The following is an 18,871-nucleotide window of genomic DNA, read 5'->3' on the forward strand; positions in this document are numbered from 1 at the left end:
TAGCGGTCTTGTTGGTTGTTCAAAGCAGAATGGACACACTGTTAGATCACCAACACTATGGTTTATTTTGTATTCAAGGCAAGTCAACGTTGTTTTTTCCCCCCGCAGTAAAAGTCCCAAGATAGCTCCTGGTGCAATAAAATGTTCCACTTGCAGTGTTTTACTATTAAATCTGATGTTCTCTTATTAATATTGCTGTCTTGCATTAATGTGTATGTTGCATCATGTTACTGCTGTAGATGTGTTTCCGAGCCGCTCCGATTACAACGAGAGTTACAACGAGAACGTGACGTCATATTTACACTAGACGGATCCTTTCTAGCCATAACCGACTTTCCAGGCCCTCCTGCACTCCTGTTCCCTATTCTGTCATTGGCTTAGAAGTTTTTATACCAGCCCATTTCACATCATTCCCCTCCTTTGTCTCTAACCGATAGTTTTAAGGATTGTATTGCCTGTAGTTTCCTCCTGCCTGTTAGTGACTTTTACCTGCTTATGATAAGTAACCTGAGCTTCAACATCAATCTAGCGCTCTGTGAGTCATCTTGTTTGTGCCTACCTGGTTTACATTATGATGGTTTTGTGATGGGGAGCAATGGAATATTTATTTTAAACTTTTGAACATTTTGGCTACAGTTGCAAGTAAAAAACCTACTTTGAAGCTGGCTCCAGTTATTCTGCTTGGAGGATGCCACTGGGGAATGAGACCAAAGCTGCAACCAGCCGGTGTCAGAGCCTCCTGTAATCGAAGGAAAAGCAAAATAAACAGCAAATTCGATGTAAATTGCAAAAGGCTTTTTCCACAATCATTCTCAGAGGATGCATCTCACATCTAATAGTTTTATTGTAGAATTGTAGGCTACTATTTACCATTTTAAAATGGGTTCAACATAGGAATAGGTTGAGTTATACAGTTGTAAAACAATATATATTTGGTGTGTTTTCCTTTTCGAAATATTATTCACAAACCAAGAAATGTTGTTGCTATCTATTTTTATATCATATCTGTGACAAAGCACTGAAACCAACTTAAACCACTTGTATTGTATTCTGTTGATAAACTACACATAGTAGGCCTACAGCAAACAGAATTTGTGCAAAGAAGTTTGCACAAAGGCAGGGGAACGTATGTCCTTAGAAAAAGCTTCATCACATATGAATGATTGCAGAATCAGATTCCATGTAAATATATAATATATAGCCTATCAGAAGAAAATACTACAAGATCACACTACAAATCAATTATCAAACGTTTCTTGATGATCATGTATGTTGCTTAATACAGGCACAGACCTATACATATTAAATGATTGAAGAATTGTTTGATTAAAAATGATTTAAATAAAAATGCAAACGTTCCAAGATGTTTCTTGTTTTTTATAGTATGTCATTGTTTCAGGTTGTTTCACATTAAAAATGAATGTAAGAAAAGTGTAAGAAAGCAATTGCATTCGAAATGAAAATCATATGCATAGGCCTATGCATAATAATTTACTTTTAATGCTATAATTAAATGATAATACTTTTAACAATACGCTAAGAACGTTTAGTGTGAGGGTGGACACATGTCATAAATGGTTTATGTTTCAATTTAGCTAATATGTTTTGACAGTGAGTGGGGAGGTTAGCCTCAGCCTCTATACATTATAGAAATTGGGATATTTAGAATTTGAATATTGTAAAATACACTAGTAGTAGGCGTATCCGGATTTGTCAGGTAAAACTGGAGTTAGAGCACTACCCGCTCTCCATCACAGGATTAAAGTGGTTAACAACAACGTTAACAGTCTGGACTGACTCTTAAGTAATCAACATTTTACACTTATAATTACAACAATATGGCACCACTGAAAATATAGAAAAATAAGAAGGCAATCAAACCAAATGTGTAATTGATAAATATTTTACTTAATGTTTCCTTTAGTTTTCATCACTATTTTCTTTCTATTTAAATGTCGTACTTTTTACTCTCGTAGCCTATATTTGCCTTTATACCGCGAATGCCATCTTTTGAGTGTAGGCTATATAATGTCGGATGTCCATATATATTTTCCCTTGAATAAAATAATAAAAACGTTACCAGCAGTCCATAAGGTTAACGCCCACTCCAGGGAAGCGGAAGATGGAGCAGTTGTTTCTTCTTGCCGTAAACTGTAGGCAAACGTCTGAACTCCATTTCGATGGCACATCTGCGGCAGATCTGCAGACATCATGGATTTTATTAACTCTCGCAGCAGTGAGAGATAACCAACCCGCCATGTAACGCTAACGCAAGACGGGAAAGCTGCACCGAACATTTAACAGACATGTGTTGATTCACGTTACTATGGCATACTGGTAAAGGTAAGGCTTTCATTTGTGACGGATACGATGCTTGTTGATGTTGTGGCTCTCGTTAGTTAAGCAAGGCTCGGAAGAAAATATTTCCTTCGCTGGATAGCCGTCATTGGTCGTAGCAAACTCTTAAACATGATTATTTCAGGCCTACGTTATAACATTGGTAACGTAAATAAAAATAACCGTCTAACAGAATTATTGCTTCATTTGTGGTTTTATTGCTAAAATGTACCTTTAGCTAGATGCAGTAAAAGCGTGCCACTGCAGCATCTAATAGCCATGAGTGTGATGTTTTAAAGGTCCTTTGTTTATTGTTGTTGTGTAACGGTAGGCGCTAGCGGTTTCCTGTTGCCTTAACTGCGCGTGCGTGTGTGTGCGTGTGTCTGTTTCCAGGCTCCCCCCCCCCCCTCCTCTCTCAAGGTGCTCCCCTGCCGGTGTGTGTCTCTGCTGCCATGGAGGTGGGCAGCCTCCCCGTGGAGCTGTGGAGGGTTATCTTGGCATATCTTCCGCTCCCTGACCTGGGTCGCTGCTGCCAGGTGTGCAGAGCCTGGAGGGAGCTCATCCTCTCCCTAGACAACACCCGCTGGAGACAGCTCTGCTTAGGCTGCTCCGAGTGCCGTCATCCCAACTGGCCCAGTCAGCCCCACCAGGAGCCCGCGTCCTGGAGAGATGCCCTGAAGCAGCACGCCCTGTCCACCCGCACCTGGACCCAAAATGGGCCAGAGCTCCAGTCCTCTGCCTGTCTCCACTTTTTCCGCCGCCGAAAAGACCGCAGGGTTTGGCATGTGGGTTCCGGATGCGAGTTTGAGACCCTTCGAGGGGCCCTTGCGGTGGTGGGGCCATATGACCGGGTAGTTCTCCACCCAGGGGTGTATGAGGAGCAGGCTGAGTTGGTGCTGAAGGTTCCTGTGGAGTTGGTTGGACTGGGTCGATTGGGTGAGGTGGCTCTCCTGGTGTGTATGGATCAGCAGTGCCCTACTGCCAGGCTGTGTAATCTGGTGTTCATGCCACCCTGGTTCTCCACTGTGGTCTACAAGGTAGGTAACAGCTTGTCATGCTGGTTTCTTGATACAAACATTTCACATCTAGAGTTTAAGCACGCTGTGGGATGAATGCTGAGGGTTTCACATTTCTGATTAGAATACGTCTGCTCACTTTCAAATTATTTTATTTCTGTCTTGCTGAATCTGTCTCACTCCAGTCATCTTTCTCTCCTTGCTTTGCTTCAGACCTCATGGGGTCACGTCCAACTAGATAACTGCAACTTTGAGGGGGCTCAGTTGCAAGTCCGTGGCCCGGGATCCTGCCAGGCTCGCTTCTGCTCCTTCTCGCAAGGCAGCTCTGCTCACTTGCTGGGTGTTGTCCTCAGTTTGATGGACAGCTGTGACTTTTCGGGTAGTGACACAGCTTCTGTGACTGTTGAAGGTCCTCCAGTGTCCGAAAGGAACTGGGCTTGTAAACACTTGGTTGCCCTGGCCAGGACGTTCCCATCATGTGGCGTATCTGGGAGTAACAGCCCTCCCAGTGGCCCTCTGCCTGGTTCCACTGGTGGGAATCAACCCCCAGGTTCAAATGTTAAAAAGGAGCTTGTGAGCATAGAAGACTGGCAGAGGAGGAATGGAGTAGACACAGCCTGTCAGGGCACAGTGATTGAAAGCTGGAGTGATGGAGATCGCAGTGAGGGAGAGGAGGAGAATCAAGATGGAGGAGGAATAAACAACACCAAAAAAACACTCAAATTGGATTACAAAATCCCTTGTGACCATCATGGCCTATCCCATTTGCTCAGGCCCCGGCCAGATGGCTCTATGCCTCTTGTCTCCTCCCCGGATCCACCATCTTTGGCCCCTGAACCCCTCACCTTTCAGCAGGAACTAGACAGGGACCCAGAGGCTCAGATGTTGGCTGCCTCCACCCTTGGCTGTTTCCTCAGACGCTGCCTCTTCAGGGAAGGGAAGGGTGGCGTGCACGTGTCTAATTACGGGCAAGCTCGTCTGGAGGGCAATGTTTTCCGTGGGCTGAATTATGCTGTCCGCTGCATCCAGAACTCAACAGTAAATACATTTATCATGTCTTTTAAAATAACCAAACATCTCTTGAATGTATCTTAACATATCTAAATGTAATTAGTTGAATGGCTTTTACAGGCTGCATACATTTTTTGAGATGAGTATCAAGTTAAGGAAGTAGCTCAGATCATGAGTAATTAAGCAGCAGTTTCCTATTTAAGTGTTACTTGAGCTACCTGTCTTTCTCTCTTACCTCCTTCAGATAGTGATGCTGAGAAATGAAGTGTGTGAGTGCCGAGCATCAGGTATTTTCCTGCGCCTCTCTGCTCAGGGCCTCATCGCCGAAAACAACATCCATTCTAATGGGGAGGCGGGGCTGGACATACGAAAAGGCGCTAACCCCATCATTCTGGTAACCTATGGTGCTCTTTTGAAGTAAAAGGAACACACACTAATACTCACATTAGACAACAAAAATCTTATCACCAACTTTAGAGCTTGCATACTGTCAAATAATCGATAGCTGATTATTGCAAACAAAGATGTGTCCGTATAATAAAATGAATGCTGAGTTGATATTTATAAACAGTGCTCATATGGTTTAACATTAGAAGGTATGCATCAAAACAGCTCTTGGTTTTTACAGTCTTTTTAAACGACGCATGCTTTCTTTCATTCCACAGTGCAACAGAATACATAGTGGCTTGCGTTCAGGGGTTGTTGTCCTTGGCAATGGGAAAGGTTCAATTCGGAGCAACCAGATCTATAACAACAAGGAAGCAGGCGTGTATATTCTCTTCAGCGGTAATCCTGTGGTCAGGTAGGTGGGATTTCACAAACATATAACTTTAACGAAGGAATGTGTAGACCCTGCCATTACCATTTTGTGGGTGTTTCTCATGATTCATACTAGCTCTCCCTTCAAATGCTACACTTCTGCTGTTGTATGGCCTGATAATGCAACTTCACAATCTCTAGGACTACTGCAGTGCAGCGATTTATATTTTGCTGCTATACATAACCTAGCATTTTGCAGTAGAAATGGTTGTATAAGCAGTCCTCATGCCAGGGGTGCAGTTGCTTACATAAACGATCAAGCCTAACCTAGTGTTTCTGTATAGACTACTACATCAAGTCTAAACTCTGTCCTGTACAACTCGTATTCTCTTGTCCCTTTCTCTGATTTAGTGGGAATCACATCTTCCAGGGCCAGGCCGCAGGGATTGCTATAAACGAGAATGGCAGAGGCATGATAACAGGTGATTACATTTCACATAAGAAACGATTTGGTTCTTTATTTCATTTCCGATTTTATGTGCCAGCCAAAGCACCATTGGTGGTTATTTAAAGCATTTTCATATATTTTAACTACAGAGAATGTCATCAAAGAAAACCAGTGGGGGGGTGTGGACATCCGCAGAGGAGGTGACCCCATCCTTAAGAACAACTACATCTGTTATGGCTACTCAGATGGCGTGGTGGTGGGAGAAAGAGGCCGCGGCCTTATTGAGGGAAACCATGTCTACTGTAAGTAAATCCAGCCTGATGATGATGCATCATTAATGTACCTTGACATAATAGCTCACCTCATGTCTCCTCTTTCTTCAGGTAACAAAGGCTGTGGTGTGTGGGTGATGTCGTCCAGTCTCCCTCAGCTGCTGGGAAACTTCATCACCCATAACTGTATGTACGGGCTGGCCGTGTTCTGCAGGAAAGACCCAGAGAACATGGAGGGCAACTGGCCAGGGCAGGAAGGGATTGGTGGAGAAGCAGGCAGTGGGGAGAGGAGGGGGGTAGAAGGAGAAAGGAGAGAAGGGCAGGAGAACCTAAATGAGGAGGGGGAGCTGTTTGCATGGGAGAGTGATCTGGACAGTGAGGACGAGCGCCACTCTGCCCGCCGTGCCATCAGTGTGGCCCTGGTGGAGAGCAACTGCATGAGCTACAATGGAGGTATTTATAAACCTGTTGAGCCTAACCAAGTGTCAAGTTTACTCACTTCCTGTTTCTCATGTTCTCTCCATCTTTGCATGTATCTGTAGCAGTTGGTCTGTACGTGAAGAGCAGTGAGCCCCTGAATGTTTTTGCTAATCTGGTAAACGGTAACCGTGGCACTGGCATAGCCGTGCTTCAGAGCAGTCAGTTGACCCGACTGGTTACAAACTGCATCCTTGAAAATGGTCGAGGTGGTATTACGGTGGAGAAGGACTGCAGGGTGGAGCTTCGCGGTAACGGCATCTATAAAAACTGTGGCCATGGTGTCAGTTTCTGCGGCAACGGGCAGATTTTGGAGAATGATGTTGTTGGAAACCGGGGATACGGGATCCAGGTTTTGGGCGGTGCTGACATCAAGGTGAGATGGACTGAGACTCTGACACAGTTTCTTAATTAAATATTTACACATCACTTATTTACCTTCAATTGGTTTTCAAATGTTTATCTTTAGGTGATGCGCAATCGTGTCCAGCCAGCACAGGGCTGTGGAGTGGCTGTGCTAGGGCCAGTAAAAGGTGTTGTCCATGACAACGTCTTGTTCCAGGGCCACCCTGGCAACAAGAAGGAACTTCTTCATATGGATGCTGCCAATGAGAACTGTGTGTTGCGCAACAACAGTGTTCTAAGGCACAATCACAGGTAACTAGGCAACCGAAAGTGCCAGAAATTTAGACCCGCAGATGTAGTTGTCTATCCTCTTTTTCCTGTCAGACGATATTTGTGTCACATTGATGTGAAATATCACCTCGATCTGCAGCTTCCCTTTGCTTAACTGAGCTTTAGAAAGATATTAAGCACCTCTTTACTGCTTTGGTTTACATAAATTGTCCTCAAGGGGTCATTTTGTGCCAAAGGCAGCGGTTTTCAATTACAAAAGTCCTAAAAACTCCTGCACACGTCCAAATTGCCTGAACAAACAAGCTGGTAAACGTAGTGAAGCATTTAGCAGCTAAAGACAAAGACTTGTTAGGTACAGAAACAGAGCTACAAAAAGTTAAAATTGGACTTATACTTGCCAGGTGGACAGAACACATGTTGCCCTGTAAATACTGAATGTCTAGGTTAGGAACTGTTTACATATTATCTTAAAAAGTGGTATGGCAATGTTATGTTCAAAGCTTCAGACCACAATGGGGTTAAAAAGTAATAATCGCTGGTTTAAGATCTGCTCTGCTCCAGATTTGGTATAAATATATTGTCTTGAAAAGTCAAATTCACCTCTTACTTTTTATCTATGCATTTTGTAGCTGTACTTCTGCTCCTCCCTGGGTTTTGGAAAACCCTCCACCTCGCCCACTGGCCAGCTCACCTTCTGGTCTCTCCTCGTCCCAATATCCCTCCAGACTTGGAATTTCCATGACGACCAGGATCAGCGCCACTGTAGAAAGTGGTTGCCACAATGGCAGCATGTTCTGCTCCATCCTGTGAAAGCACTTAGAAACCAATATGGACTTGTGTTTGTTGTACATTTGAAGCCTCCTCAGAGAAGACATTTTCAAAAAGACGCCCTCTTGTTGAGGTCTAGTAAAGATGTTCCGAGTATAACCACTTAAGGGGCAATCCCCCTTCCAGTACGCTGAGGTGTCACCACATTTTGTAAATCTGAAAGAAGATTTGTATAACTTAATGATCATGTTTGAGCATTTATCATTGATACATCATCACATGTACTCTTGAAATGAAGTTGCAGTAACACACATTCAGGCATTATCATCTTCAAAGCTTTAACTTAATTATGTTCTTTAACATTGATATTCATGTGCAGACCTGCTGTAGACTTTGTCCGTTTGCTTCTGAGAATCACTGTTTGGGAAGTGCACATTTTTATAAATCCTAGCAGTAGTCAAAGGTTTCAGAGATGCCAGCTTCAACCATGCTGCAAAGTAAAGCTGTGCCTTGTTTGACTTTGTATTCAATCAACGATTGTAGCTAGGTAATGAGTTGTCATAGTGTGAGTGTTTATGCAAAGATGAAAAAACAAAGCCAAACTCAAGCTTCTGACTCTTGCACATGGCTGTTTCCTGGTGAGTCTGTGTTTTTGTATCATATCATCAATGTTTTTCAAATGTGATCAGCTTTTTTTGACTTGATAGAATTCACTGAGACGGGACCCGTTTTCCCTCTAGATACCATTGACACGCTGCACAGTGACACAACCACACAGACTTGCCTGGTAAAAGGCAGTTTTAGAAGGACAAATGATCAACAGTGTGCAATATGTGCTGTCTAAAATTGTGCCTACATGTTTTTACTGTCTACGCTAGATGTTTTCTGTCATCTAGAATTTGTTTACAGCTCATTCCTCTGCTTTTTTGTATCTTGCACAGTAAGCAATAAGTAAAGATATCATGTACAACTCAAGAGGTCACCACTTTATTTGTCTACAAAATAAACAGTTATTGTTTGTGACATTTCCAATTATTATTGTCCTCCCTCTCTTTCAAAGTGTTCTTGATCTTTAGTGAAATTTCTTGCGTTTCGGTCTCTCCATGAACTGCTCATATTTCACCAGAGGGAGAACAAGAGCAGCCTGCCTGTTTGTGTCTCGCACCCCATCCTCCTCAGCCTTCACCCGGGGCAACTTAATTAGAGTCAGTCCCATTGACTTTGCTACGTCAATCATCCTATAAGAAAACACAAAAACACCCGTTACCATTATACTTGCAGAGTTCTGGTTATGCCCCTCATACGGGCAGTTATTAAACAAACATTAACATTAAGTTATATTAATATTTGATTGAATGCACTGGTCTTACACATTGTATCACAAGGAGTTACACATACAAAGTAAAACACATTTTCTTATTATGCAGTTTCTTATACAAATACAGGCTATTCCCTTTTTTCCCCCCTTACCTGGCCTCGGTGATTGCCAGGTCACGGTGGAGTAATGTGATGTCACAGGTCATGTGACTCATGTGCAGCAGCAGGGCCAGGGAGTAAGCTGCTAGTTTGGAACGCATTGATGATGACACAACGTTCTGGACCCTAAAAGAATGATAAAGGTTGAAAAAGTGAAATCTTGAGATTTTTTTATTTTTTTCAATAAAATCAGTGCAACAAGAATGGTCTAAGTGACATCTTGGTTTAAAATGGTGCATCAAGAGAGAAAAATCAGTCCTTGCAGATATAAAACATGACATAAGTTCCATCCTACCTGCCATTGTTAAAACTCTCCACAGTGAATGTTTTAAACAGTTTGCTCTGAATGTTGCGAGGACAGCCTTCCTCCTGCCCGACTGTATACGTAAACAGAAGTAACAATTAGTTTGTGAACCATAGACATGCACAGGATCACTTTTAACTCTGAAAAAAGGCAAAAATCGAACTCACACTTGCGGGTGATGCTCCGCTGCCGTGCCAGATTGAGGAGCAAAGAAAGGTAAAAGGCACATCGAGATATTTTATCTCTGGCTTCACCAACAGATGGCAGGTTCTCCAGGTGCTTCACAACAGACAAGCACCTTAAATCAAAAGTGAAAGTTCAAACAAAAGTTAGTAGAAGAAAACAACATTAAACTTCAAAAAGAAAGTAATCAAGCGTGAGCTCTTTGTCCCCCTACCCTCCATCATCTCTCATCTTCTTCAGCTCCTCAGGGGTAAGTGATGCCATCTTGGTTCCAGCCTGCCCCAAAGATGCAAACTCTACTGGACTCAGGACTGTGGAAATCAATTAAGGATGACCCAAACAAACAAACAAACAAACAAACTCAGCTACAGCTTGTACCTCCAAATATATGATCTGTTCTACCATCTACAATTAATGCATTCACTTGTTGACACAGAATAAAGGATACAATCATCAAATAGGTAAACGTCCTCAGGTCTGTCAGCGCCTGCATTGCAAGGAGGCAGGTGGAAAGCCAGTTCTCCTTGGGCCTCTGTCTCAGCCACTTCCTGTTGGAGAGCTGGGTGGAGACGAAAAAATGATGATATTATTCACACAGGAACAGAAGACTACTCAAGCAACTAGATCATTAGGGTTAACAAAGCTTCTTTTCGGAATTAACCAACATCTCTTTGAGATATTTTCATGATCAAATGACTAGTTTATGATTTGGTCATACTACTGACTTCTATATTCATGAGGCAATGTAGCTTACCTTCCAGACCCTTTTGGTCGATCACAGTGTTAGCAGCCTTGGCCACAGCTTGCTGCAGAGTATCACTGCCCACCTGATTGAGCCTGCGGGAGCTCAGCGCTCTCTTCTGTTTGTTGGTGCCAAACGCCTCTATTAAAGAGTCAACCTTGAGAGAAATTAAAGATAAGATTATTACATAGAGTTCATTCTTATCTGAGCTAAGTCTTCTATTATACAAATCGTTGTACCTTATCTCTGTAGGTCTGAGTAGGGTCCTGGGTTTTTGCAGACTCTTCAATCTCTCCTGGTATAACAGGTTGCATGTTGAAGAGCTCAGCACAGTGCACCTCCATGTGCATGGTCTCCTTGTTTAACACTCCTACATAATATCTGAAAAAACACCCAAGCATCACACTTTATAGTTGTCTTCACACTTGCCAATGTGACACAATAAATGACATTTACATACTTGCAAAGGTTGTTGCATTTCAAAGACCCTGCTCCAAAGTTATTTCCAACATAGGACAGTCTGTCTGATTCAGCAGCCTAGAGAGGAAAAAAGGCAACAGTCATTAGAGTACTTTAAGTAGCACAAAGTAAACGAAAACATCAATAAGGTTGAGAGAGTTCATCTTTCTTACCATTATCCGCCTGCTCTTTTTCCTGGGGTTAGTCTCATCTGCGTTCTTATACATCGTGAAACCCAGTTTTTCTGCATTTTGGACGTTGCCGTTTGAAAAGCGAACTATGAGAAGGAAAAACACAACGAGGACCTTGTCAAGACATGGGTTTCATAGGACCATAACACATTTGGGATGATCATTAATGCAAACAGCAACTGACAAGATAAAAGTAGTTCATAAAGATTTGATTTATTTTTACTGTGGTTACTACAGTGAAATGTTACTTTTGCACGCATTTGCAGTCACTCTAGCAAACACAACACTATTCTTTAACAACTAGCTCTGGTGCTAGCACCCACGTGTGCAATATAAACGCGTGTTTAAAATAGAGACGATAAGAACAACCCAGCATTTAGTGGCAGGGTTACAACTAGAATATTCTTCAAACTCGATTCAACAACCAACAAATATCGGACAGTCACCAATAACAGCTTTGTCGGAGTCTCTCTCCTCTTCACAACACACCAACGAGCAGGAGGCAGCCATAGTTGTTATCATGTGTTTGACGCAAGATGTTTCACTCCTGTTTACTTCCGTGTTCACCAAGAACCTCGTTCAGCCCAAAGTATTTGTAGTTAAACTAAAAAAACAATACCCACTTTTACCAGAAGCAACATTGAAGTTATGAACATAATTAATTAGGTCAATTATTTTTATTTTAAATGACATCATATACAGTATTGTGCATTATTAGTACTTAAGTAATTGGACCTACTGTCTTACTTAACACAACACTTGACTGTTGAATTGCAACTTTTACGTCAGAAAAACATCTCAGTACTTCTTCCAGCCCTACTGAACCACATAGATTAGGAGACAATTGGCAGATGTTTTTAAATCATAGGGTAAAAGATTGACCATCTTGACACATATATGATCTTTGAACACGCAGGTTGCGACGCTGCAACAGCGACATCTTGTGGCAGCTCTTTACCTCGGCGAGGTCATAGGCAGTACAGCGCCACCCTGTGAGTCTGGATAGAAAAATCAGTCTGAGTGCATTACATTATTAAAAAAATATAACAAGCATGTGGGACCCTGATAGTGATTGACAAGTCAGTATGTTTCTCATTACCGGCTGTGTTATTACCTGACTTTCGCTCGGTGGATGACACTGACAGCCAGGTCCAGCTGCACGAGACCCACGGTCAGAGAGAGAGAGCGCACACCACTGGCTGCTTTCGCCTCCGCTAAACCATTCAAAGCGAGGAAACTGACCCCGCAGGGGAGGTGGGATGTAGCAGCAGAAATGCCTCCCAGCTAACGGTTTTTGATGGAGAAAAGCTGCTTCGATACAGACAAGCGGTCCAGCCTGGTGACCGTACGCTACTGCTTCTGTTGTAGCTAGCAGGCAATTTGCTGGTCAGCTGCCAGCTAACTTTAGCCTTGTGTGTTTCCTCGCCAGGGCCTCTTGTTTCGGCTTCTTGTTAACGGTTCCTACGCATCGGGAAATTCAAGGTAATGTTAGTTAACTTCCATGTCTGTCTTAGCTCGCCGTCACAACAGTAGCTAATGATATGCTAGTGTAGCTAGTAACTTTAACCAACGTAAGCTAATTACACTACTATTTACACTCTGAAGCTATGCTCTGTAAAGTTAGCTGCTGTGTTGTCATTGTGTGTATCACTTTAACCTCACACCATAAGCACCCGTAAACATCAACACTAGCTATTACTAAGTTATTTTACAGCATTTTGATTAACTGCAAGGATTTTTAACTGTTCACTGTTAAACATTGCCCTCAGTGCACGTTAATTAACATCATTATTGGAATAGCTGTAGGCCCTCTATATCTGTAAAGACCACCGAATAACGACTTCTTTTTTTTTTTGCTAAACACTTTATCATCACTTCCTCAAATACAGCTGGCAAAATCTGGCCCCAACTTTAGTTCCCTCCATCCTGTAGATACCCGGCCACTATATCATAAACACTCCCTAAAGCTACAACCCATTTTCATTATCAGTTCATTTTGTGGATAGTAACCCAAATAATCAGAGATCATTAGGTCCTAAAATAACTGAGAATAAGGAGGGGAAAAAGCTCAGATTTTTCAAATGTGATTTTTTTTGTGATCACTTAACTACACATTTGAGGATTTAGCAGCAATTGTTTTCGCATTTCTTTTGTCGACTAAAGATTTAAGTAATTTCGATAAACTGCTGTTATTGTTATGTTGATCGACGAATGTTGCAAATCAAGTGACATGATTTGCCTCTCCCTGTTCCTCTATATTCAACCTCACCTGCCTCTGTCTTTAGGGCCATGGATTTCCCAGGTCACTTTGATCAGATCTTCCAGCAGCTCAACTATCAGCGTGTCCACGGTCAGCTGTGCGACTGTGTCATCGTGGTGGGCAGCAGACACTTTAAGGCCCACCGCTCTGTGCTGGCAGCCTGCAGCACCCACTTCAGAGCCCTGTTTACAGTGGCAGAGGGAGATGCAAGCATGAACATGATCCAGCTGGACAGCGAGGTGAGAATCTTAATGACATTGTGTTAAAGAAGGCATTCATTACATTTCTGTTTGTACTCTTGAGAATGGAGGGTTATTCTAATCCATAATGGGAATTGATGAGCTTCAAATGATAAAAACAAGGATAGTCCGACTCCAAACTTTGTTTCTGCCACTGTTTTGAAGTAACTTCCTGTATACTTGCAGGTGGTTACAGCTGAAGCTTTCGCTGCTCTGGTGGACATGATGTACACCTCAACGCTGATGTTGGGGGAGAGTAACGTCATGGATATCCTGCTTGCAGCCTCACATCTGCACCTCAACAATGTAGTAAAGGCCTGCAAACACTACCTGACCACACGTACCCTTCCCATGTCCCCCACACCCGACAGAACCGCCCATCACCACCCTCAGCAGGAGCAGCAGAGGCACAGGCAGCAGCAGCAGCAGCAGCAGCAGCAGCAGGTAGCAGATTTAGCAGCTAATGCTAACCTCGCAAACGCTGCCACGTCAAAGTTGCAGCGCTCTTTCCTCCTGCAGCAGCTTGGGCTGAGCTTAGTAAGCTCTGCTTTGGGTGGGATGGAGGAGGACAGAGTTGGAAATGGAGTTGGAAATGGAGTTGGCAATAGAGTGGGCGAACAGAGGGCCTCCTTCCCTATCCGACGCTTCCACAAACGCAAGCCCCCCATGGCCCTGGGCCTGTCAGAGGAGAGGCCCAGGCAGAGGCAGCGTCCCTCTGGGCCTAACCTGGGGATGTTAGGAGAAGAAGGGATGAACGCAGAGCGAGAAGAAGGAGGGCTTCTCTCCCCGGACTCCCACAAAATGGGGGATGAATCCAAATTGGATGGGGCAATGACCGGGCTAGTAGGGGTGTCCCAAGATGATCCACAAATGCCCAGCCAGTCGGACAGTGGAAATTGTGAGGGGGAGGACTTGGGGAAAATGCAGGGAGGGGTGAGGAAGGAGGAGGACATGGAAGAGCAGGAGCACCAGGTCAACAGAGCAGGGGTGAAGATCAAATCAGGGACCGAGGAAGAACGGGAACAGAAGGTCAGTGTTGACTTGATTTGCAGTTGTTGTGACAAAGTAAGTTATTCTTATTAGGCCTAATACAACAACATTATATTTATATTTTTTGTTGATACAAAAAACAACATATACACAACTACGCTGTAATTATCCAATGTATGAATCGCAGGTTCCTCAACAGTGTAATGTTCAAGACATAAATAAAAAGTGGAGCATATTTTTGATATAAAATATATACATTTCTATATATAAGGATGCATACTACCCAGGAGTAAAAAGAAGAATTTGACATTGCATATCTCAAGGTTATGCTATTTGAAATCAACAGAGAGTGTCATTGGTCTTACAGGGGAACCCAAAACAAGTTGGAATATAAAAAAGTGTCTGCAGCTATACTATAATATTAATACAGCAGTGTCAAGTAGATTAGATGACTGGTTCTCAAGGAAAATCAAAGGACAAACTTACACAGAGACTCTTTTCAATTAAATATTTAGTCTACGCTGAAAGTGAAAAGCTTTCTTAAATCACTCGAACAGACGTTTTACATATGTATAAAGAAATCATGCTACTCTAGTTCGGCTGCTGTCTAAAATATGTCACTCTGCTTTGGCCTGTGAGGAAACTCTTCTTTTGCTTCACACAGGTGGTGGTTAAACAGGAACCGCTAAGTTCGCCCGAGCCGACTGATGAAACTAGCGACGTGCCGTCCCAGGCTGAGCCCGGCGGCCAGGAGGAGAAGGCGGAGCTGAGCCCAGAGAGCAGCGACCGCAGCTTCACCTCTGAACCCCTCACCAGCTCCGACTCTCTGCTCCTCAAGAGCAGCATGGGAGGGGGCAGTGGAGTGGGAGGAGATTTTGGGTGTAGTAGTGGACTGGGTGGAAAAACTGGTTTTAGTATTTCTAGCTTCCTCAGCCCTAAAGTTTTTGGAAGTGTCGGGTCGGGGTTGGTTTCTAGAGAGGATGGCCTCCCCAACACAACTACTGGCGATGCAGTAGCACATCACTTCCTGCTCAGACAGGATGCAGCTGGGCCATCTAGCTCCGCCTCTTCCTCCCTTCTGAAGGGCGGTCCACTCGGGGGCGAAAGTCGCAACGGTTTTGGAGACAACCTCCAAGCAGATTCTCTGTTCCTCCGTCCCCTGCATGATGGGTTAGGGAACCCCAGAGGAAGTGCCGGTGGGGGGCTGGGAGGGGTGGATCCGTTTGGCCTGGACTTCCAGCGCTCTAGTCTTGGGCTACACTCCCTGGGGCGACCGTCCCGAGGAGCGGGGGGGGCTTGTACCACTGCGCTTAATTATCCAGGTTACAGACGCATCGCTCCGAAAATGTCCAGCAGTATGGGAGGAGAAGAAGGTGGTGTTCTCCAGGATGCTGCCTCTTCCTCCTCCAGCCTGGCAAGTCCTCTGCTTTTAAATGAGGGCGGGGGATATGAGATGAATAATGGCAGACCCACCTCCCTCCTCCCTCAGCTAACCCGAGCTTCAGCAGACGTCCTGTCCAAGTGCAAGAAGGCTCTGTCGGAGCATAACGTGTTGGTGGTCGAGGGAGCGCGGAAATACGCCTGTAAGATCTGCTGCAAAACCTTCCTCACCCTGACAGACTGCAAGAAACACATCCGTGTGCACACAGGAGAGAAACCCTACGCATGTCTCAAGTGTGGGAAGCGCTTCAGCCAGTCCTCCCATCTATACAAGCACTGCAAGACCACCTGTCTGCGCTGGCAGAACAGTAACATGTCCAATGGCCTGCTGTAGGGCTGAGGACACTGCATTCAATCGGAGCCAGGCGATAGGATTAAATACATTTGGAATCTATAATTGGCCAACTTTTAAGACTCCATAATGTTGAGATTTTTCTGACTGCAAGAAAGGAGAAACCCACATTACGTTCAAGTTCTTGTAAACACTTATAGACTGTAGAAAGATAAGAGGGAGATGCAAAGGGTCAACATTTATCGCCGTGATTGCCTCATAGAAAACATAGATGAAGAATATACTCCCCTGTAATCATCAGTGTTTCCTGAGGAGTGTCAGTACATGCAGCCCATGACTTTTATATTTATGTTTTGATTAGTGTATTATCCCCTGAACTAAGAATCGTATCTACATTAGGAGCCGGTCTCTTTGACTGAATTCACCATGTTGCACTGCCATGTTAGTAGAAACGCTAAGAACGGTCAAACCAAAGTTGGTTTGGAGAGAGTACCCGTTTTGTTTCACGCTGAAGTGGCACCTTGAATCAGATGATGCAAACGCACTAGTTGGAAAACAAAGAGTAGGCTGAGTGGTTGCAGGTGCTGTCTAACCATATTGTATTCTGAGATTATTGGGAACCTAATTTTTGACCAAATGGACGATGTTACTTGTTAATTAGTACACATCCAAGCAAGGAGAGTGAACCCCTCACAGAAGCAACACAAAGTCGTAATGGTTTGCAAACTCAACATTAGATGCCTTTAAATCCGACACAGTGGTCCAAGAAATTGAGATTTTATGTGATTGACATTATCGATCAGGACGGTAGAAACCCAAAAGAACAGTTTATCAATAGCTGAGAAATTATGTTTGTGCATACTCAACCACCACTATATTGTGCCAACGGTTTGACCTCTTTAGTGGCCTTTCAGTCCAAGCGCCTTTGAATCACAATCATCATAAGTCTGGCTGAGCTCAGTTAAAGTTGAGAATATGTCAGCTTCCAAATAAGTCTGAGTTTTGGCAGAATGGAAATAATTGAATTGCTCTGTTAAACCAATTTTCGCTCAGCAACATTGCATTTTTTCTTTTTGAGGAACAATGAGGAAGTGAGATGTCCACTCACCATCTTGGCATACTCGTCTTTGCACCTTATTTTGTGTTATGATGTGCAGGAGTTGCACTTTTGTCGACATTTTAAATGGCTTAAAATCTGGCATTCACTGAGTGGGAATGACCACAAAAGTTCTGGCTGTGGTCAGTTTACTGACCGTCCTCACATCAGACAAGGTTCCATGGACGCTGTTGTTTTGTGTTTGCAGTATGTGTGTTTATTAAAAAGGGTAATGAAGTAGTGCTGAGAGGCAGATCCGTCTGATGAAAACTGTTAACAGTTTGCTGAGGTCCACCACGTGCTGAAAGGGCTTTAGAAATGTAAATATTGCACTTTGAATGGGTTTCATCATTTTCCTCTTAAGGGGAGACAAGAAATGTCTGAAGATTTCAATATTGTGTTTAAGTTTGCTACTGTACTATATACGTGCTCTGTACATGTGTCTTTTTACATCTAATGTTGCATCTGTACAAAAGCACTTGGACAATTCATTATTTTCTTAAAACTAATATGTTAACTTGAATGTGTATTTATGTGAAAACGGAGCTGTATGGAGACTGTCCGACTCGGCGTGTTCCTCTTTATACTAGCGTTAGGATATGAAATGCAAAGTTCAGAAATTAACTTTAAATGGTAATCTGTTCATTTCGGGAGGTATAGCTTTTTTTTTTGTATGTTGCTGTATTTTAATGTCAACTTAATAAATGATGGTTTGGTGTGAGATTGAAAAAGAGTACATAGATGCTGAAAGTAATCTAAATGTGTAGCTCATAAATTATAAAATCCATTGGCCTTTTTTTTAGATTTATTTTGCTTGCTGTATGTGTAGAGCTGTATGTGTAGAGTGTAGGTGATGTATGTGTGTCACCTACACTTTAATTGCTTAATTAGCTAGTCAGCATCTTATCTTACTGTAGAGTCAATACACTGTTAGCCCGTACAACATGACAATTCTATTTGACATTCATGAGATCACCTTGACATTTCACTTCAAAGATGAATTGCCTTAAATTATGTTTCACACTGTAAACACAAGCTGACCTACCATTCACCCTCTACATGTTGACATGAAACAAATAGCAAAGTCCTTGTAGCTTGGAAACAGAATTCAAAAGAATCCCTGAAGGTTAAACCTCTTGTCTTTTTATCTGTATTCACTCCTGCATTCTGTAAGGAGGAATGTGCTGTGAGTCGTAACACAGTTGCCAGTTAAGGGTTATTGTGGTGCTGTCTTCTTTAGCTGCTGCATAAACAGTAAAAGGGACTACTGTATTAAAAAGCCAAAATGTTAAAATACATAAAAGGCCTAAATTGTTAATGAACGTCACTGCCTTATGCCCTCTAGCTTGAAAAGCTGGGCTTTTGTTGATATGCCAAATCTGATGTATTTCTGTGTTTTTTTCATGAGAGGATTAAATGTTTGTCTCTTTACTGTTGAACGCTATGAAGAATGTACAGTATGTTCAGTTGTTGTA

General features: G+C 43.1%; 3 protein-coding genes across 5 annotated transcripts; 2 read left to right on the plus strand and 1 right to left on the minus strand.

The window, feature by feature from the left end:
* The first annotated feature begins 2,135 nt into the window (after positions 1-2,135).
* Positions 2,136-8,756, plus strand: fbxo10 (F-box protein 10). 2 transcript variants are annotated; one of them, XM_010773216.1, is made up of 11 exons: positions 2,136-2,343; positions 2,731-3,374; positions 3,567-4,391; positions 4,609-4,758; positions 5,030-5,166; positions 5,535-5,605; positions 5,721-5,873; positions 5,955-6,296; positions 6,389-6,696; positions 6,790-6,977; positions 7,586-8,756. In XM_010773216.1, exons 2-11 carry the CDS (start codon positions 2,790-2,792, stop codon positions 7,764-7,766), a joined length of 2,940 nt encoding a protein of 979 aa, XP_010771518.1. In that variant the 5' UTR covers positions 2,136-2,343; positions 2,731-2,789; the 3' UTR covers positions 7,767-8,756. The 2 variants fall into 2 exon arrangements, with proteins under 2 accessions (XP_010771518.1, XP_010771517.1); XM_010773215.1 differs by having other exon boundaries at positions 2,138-2,343; positions 6,386-6,696.
* polr1e (RNA polymerase I subunit E) lies at positions 8,690-12,268 on the minus strand. 2 transcript variants are annotated; one of them, XM_010773214.1, is made up of 11 exons: positions 12,194-12,268; positions 11,062-11,165; positions 10,890-10,966; positions 10,669-10,810; positions 10,442-10,586; positions 10,136-10,246; positions 9,902-9,998; positions 9,672-9,802; positions 9,496-9,577; positions 9,195-9,326; positions 8,690-8,962 (listed from the first exon to the last, which is right to left on the minus strand). In XM_010773214.1, exons 2-11 carry the CDS (start codon positions 11,113-11,115, stop codon positions 8,797-8,799), a joined length of 1,137 nt encoding a protein of 378 aa, XP_010771516.1. In that variant the 5' UTR covers positions 11,116-11,165; positions 12,194-12,268; the 3' UTR covers positions 8,690-8,796. The 2 variants fall into 2 exon arrangements, with proteins under 2 accessions (XP_010771516.1, XP_010771515.1); XM_010773213.1 differs by lacking the exon at positions 12,194-12,268 and adding an exon at positions 11,526-11,636.
* A 204-nt stretch (positions 12,269-12,472) lies between these two features.
* On the plus strand, positions 12,473-18,867 carry zbtb5 (zinc finger and BTB domain containing 5). The gene is made up of 4 exons (XM_010773212.1): positions 12,473-12,561; positions 13,365-13,578; positions 13,765-14,607; positions 15,233-18,867. The coding sequence occupies exons 2-4, from the start codon at positions 13,369-13,371 to the stop codon at positions 16,340-16,342; spliced, it is 2,163 nt and encodes a 720-aa protein (XP_010771514.1). The 5' UTR covers positions 12,473-12,561; positions 13,365-13,368; the 3' UTR covers positions 16,343-18,867.
* The last annotated feature ends 4 nt before the right edge of the window (positions 18,868-18,871 follow it).

Source organism: Notothenia coriiceps, unplaced genomic scaffold (assembly GCF_000735185.1).
Source record: "Notothenia coriiceps isolate Sejong01 unplaced genomic scaffold, NC01 NC01_scaffold00012187, whole genome shotgun sequence".
In the NCBI taxonomy this organism is placed as follows: Eukaryota; Metazoa; Chordata; class Actinopteri; order Perciformes; family Nototheniidae; genus Notothenia; species Notothenia coriiceps.